Below are 3,455 nucleotides of genomic sequence, written 5' to 3' on the forward strand. Positions count from 1 at the left end.
TCCTTCAAGATTTATGACAATTTTTAACAGAGGCTTAAAAAAACACCCCAAACAAAACAACAAACTAGTTCTATAAAGAGCATACTTGGATTTTCGGCAGTATGGATATTACAGAAGCACCAATGCAGAGGAGCATATTCACACTGACAAACGCCTTATTCTCCGAACAACCGTCTGGATGAGTGTAGTACACAAAGAACAGGACTATCGCAACCAAAGACAGCAGATAGTTCAGAGCTGTAGCTGATAACAAAGCTGTGGAAAAAATATATATTCGGACAATTAGATTTGTCACAGAACCTAAGGAATTAGGCATATAGTTTATTTTAAAAGCAAGCTGTCATTTTATTTAAAGACACGCTTTCTGATCATTATGACTCCATAAAAGCAGGGGAGAAAACTAATTCTTAGCTTTATCACTAAAGAATCTCATAGCCTTTCTATAGGGCTCACTTTTATATTGTCAAGGATAGTATTTTTATTAGTTAAATTTATAGAACCATTTACAAAACAATTTCAAATACAGTAGGCATTTTAAAAAAAGAAAAATAGCTAAGTATTAAGTTTTTTTCAATTAAATAAACAACAAAACAATCATTCTATTAAACAAGGATATTAAAAAACATAAAATCTTGGTTTTCCTCATCAACTAAAATCTTTCAGAAAAACTAAGCAAGGGTAAGTCATCATTATAAAATTTTCTATATTTCGACATTGAAAAAGGTTTTCGTCTATCCTAACGTAAGTCCAGAACATATGTATTTATCTAATTCATCCAAGTGAGAACTCTGTCTTTATTCCATGCCTAGGGAATTCTAAACTGTGACGCCACAGCCAAAGCAAACTCCCCGCCATGGAGCTAATTCTGACCAAGAGCAACACCACACAAGGGTAGAACTGCCCTGTGGGCTTCCAAGATCACAACTGCTACCTAAAAGTATTTCTTCTTAGAGCTAATAGTGAGAAAATGTCATACAAAATTCCAGATTCTTAGCTGACGAAAACATAATATTGAAGACATTTGCACACAACAACTACAAAGTAGGGAAGCGCAGCAAATATGCAACTTATGCCCCTACTATTTGTATAAGGACACACTTAATCTTGGCTCTACTTCCCTTGTTTTCATTGTCTGTTTACTTCCTAAAAGGAGCGTTATAAATCGGTGTTTCCAAAAGTAGACATGCTGAAACCGCAAAAGCAGATGCTAACATTTTCCCCCCTAGATTATGGGCTGTAACATAAACGTTTTCAATTGCCCAGGGGTGCTGAATATTTTTTTCCCCTAAAATGAGGGGCAGTAGTTGAACCTCTATTACAAATGAATAAACATTCACTATATTACTACAGGAATTCCTTTAGATATAAAAGCATCCTTTGTCTTATATAAAATGGCTCAGACTTTATGAACTACATCAATACATGCACTGTTCTTTAATATTTTGCTCTTAGCATGCTATAGGTTAAGTAATGAAACTAAGAAATTGATCAAAAAAATTTTTAAATGTGCAATATTATAAGATGCATGTTTCAACAATAAGTTCTCGAACGTTTATTTTAGCTACTTGGGTTCTTCTGGGATTTTCTGGTTTTTGACTATGTTTTTAATAAGTTTGCCCAACTATCTCTCAATAAATAAAGCTGTTGATACAATGCACTAAGATGCCATTCAAAAACATTTATACTAAAAATCACTTACAATAAATCAAAATGATACTATCTACATTCAAAGTCTAACTCCACTGAAGATGTTCTGAGATAAAAGCTTACCTGCATACCAGCACCTAGAGTTCCCTTCTTCCATTTTTTCAACCCAGGATTCATTCCAGGAATGAGCAAAGTCAATAAGTAAGACGAGCTGTATGAGGATGAAGCAAAAGGCACCGGCCATGCCCACATAAAACCACACTGAAAGAAAGAACAATACATCAATACATAGGCCTGTCTGGGTCTGTTTTTTATTTCTTTTCACAAACACTACACAAAAGGGAAGAGAACTTTACATGAACACCTTAATAATGCCAACTAGGAGACTAAAAGGGGAGGAGGGGGCGAAAGGCGGGAAAGAAATATAGTATTTATTTTAGTTTTTTAATCATCATCATCATCATCATCACCACATACACATACACACACACAACTTACCAGTTGTAAAAGTTCCTTCTGGAATAAAGAATGCCCCAATAATAATTGCTATTGCTACAGCAAATTTAAAGAACCAGAATCTAAAACAAAAAGAAATACCATTTTTTAGTTAATAAATATTACTCAAAATTTTCATAAATGAATTCTTTCAGGATCTGAAAGAATAGCTGTACTTTGTGTGATTATTCTTTCTGAAGCGATCTTTTGTGATGATGGGAAGGCAAGATTTAAGGAAACTGCCCTTGAGACACTTTTGAAAACTTACTTGTCACCGATTAATCATGTAAAAAGAAAATTGTGTTCCAAAATAAAACCAGGCTCATTTTACATACTAAAAGGAGTGATATGTTAAAGTATAAGGTGCATTACATAAATGCTGGGAGATTGTTTGCACAATAACTGTCAAAGAGAGAAAAAAACCAGCCAATGACTGAAGACAAAATTAAGCCAAATCTACCTATTTCAATGACATTTTTAATTAATATTTATACCCCACTTGCTCATTTTTTCCCATTTTGAGTAGCATATGCATAGATACTTAAGAATATTTTCTCCCTAGTTGTGCAGCAAAAAATAAAAGTAGGCAGCATTCAAACCCCCAGAACAAGATAAAGTACTTTTATTAAGGAAGACCGATAGTGACACCCTAAGTTTTTTTTTCCAAGTTGTCCTGCCAACTTAGAAAATCAGTCTCCCAGGTTAGGAATAAAAATTTTCTGTTACCTGTATTAAAGGCCTACAGCACTATGAAAACGCATCCTATGAAAAGTAGAAAGGAGGAGGAGGAACAGTAGGTCAAAATGTGCAAGGACTTCTTTTTAGGATGAAAATATAAAGCATTTTGTCAATAAATGACTGAAAACTACCGATTAGACTTATGTTTCCAAAGTCTGACATTTTCTAGCAGAAATAAAGGATTTTCTTACCTTGTCATTCATTAATGGTCAAAACAATTCTGTACAGTACATAAGTTTTACATTGCTGTAGGTAGACTCAGAATTACTGTGAAGATACTATGCAGACTTCAAAACGTACCCATTATGCACTGCAGCTCTAGGATCACTGCTGCTCTTCACTTTGATCATCAGTAGAGAGAGAAGAAGGTGGAACATAGCCAAGCCAAAGCATAAACGGTACACAGCTTTATAGCCGACCAGAATATTACATGGGACGATCCCTTTCTCATTCTCACAAAATCCAGGAATCTAGAAATACAAGAGTGTGTGAGCCACACTTTTTTTCAGAAAAATAAAAATTCTTTGCAATAAATCTCTGTAGTCAGGTCTCAAAAAATGAAGTTTGCTTTACAA

At 34.3% G+C, this 3,455-nt stretch overlaps 1 protein-coding gene across 1 annotated transcript in view; it reads right to left on the bottom strand.

Annotated features, from left to right (window-relative positions):
* SERINC1 (serine incorporator 1) overlaps positions 1 to 3,455 on the bottom strand; it is a 23,365-nt gene that overhangs the window by 5,908 nt on the left and 14,002 nt on the right. The window contains exons 3-6 of the mRNA XM_045294302.1: positions 3,181 to 3,350; positions 2,146 to 2,225; positions 1,771 to 1,908; positions 86 to 255 (exon numbers count right to left, since the gene is read on the bottom strand). Coding sequence (XP_045150237.1) covers positions 86 to 255; positions 1,771 to 1,908; positions 2,146 to 2,225; positions 3,181 to 3,350 — 558 coding nt within the window. The remainder of the gene's footprint in view (positions 1 to 85; positions 256 to 1,770; positions 1,909 to 2,145; positions 2,226 to 3,180; positions 3,351 to 3,455) is intronic.

Source organism: Echinops telfairi, unplaced genomic scaffold (genome assembly GCF_000313985.2).
Source record: "Echinops telfairi isolate 266 unplaced genomic scaffold, ASM31398v2 ScPeMD7_3533;HRSCAF=4204_0, whole genome shotgun sequence".
Taxonomy (NCBI): Eukaryota; Metazoa; Chordata; class Mammalia; order Afrosoricida; family Tenrecidae; genus Echinops; species Echinops telfairi.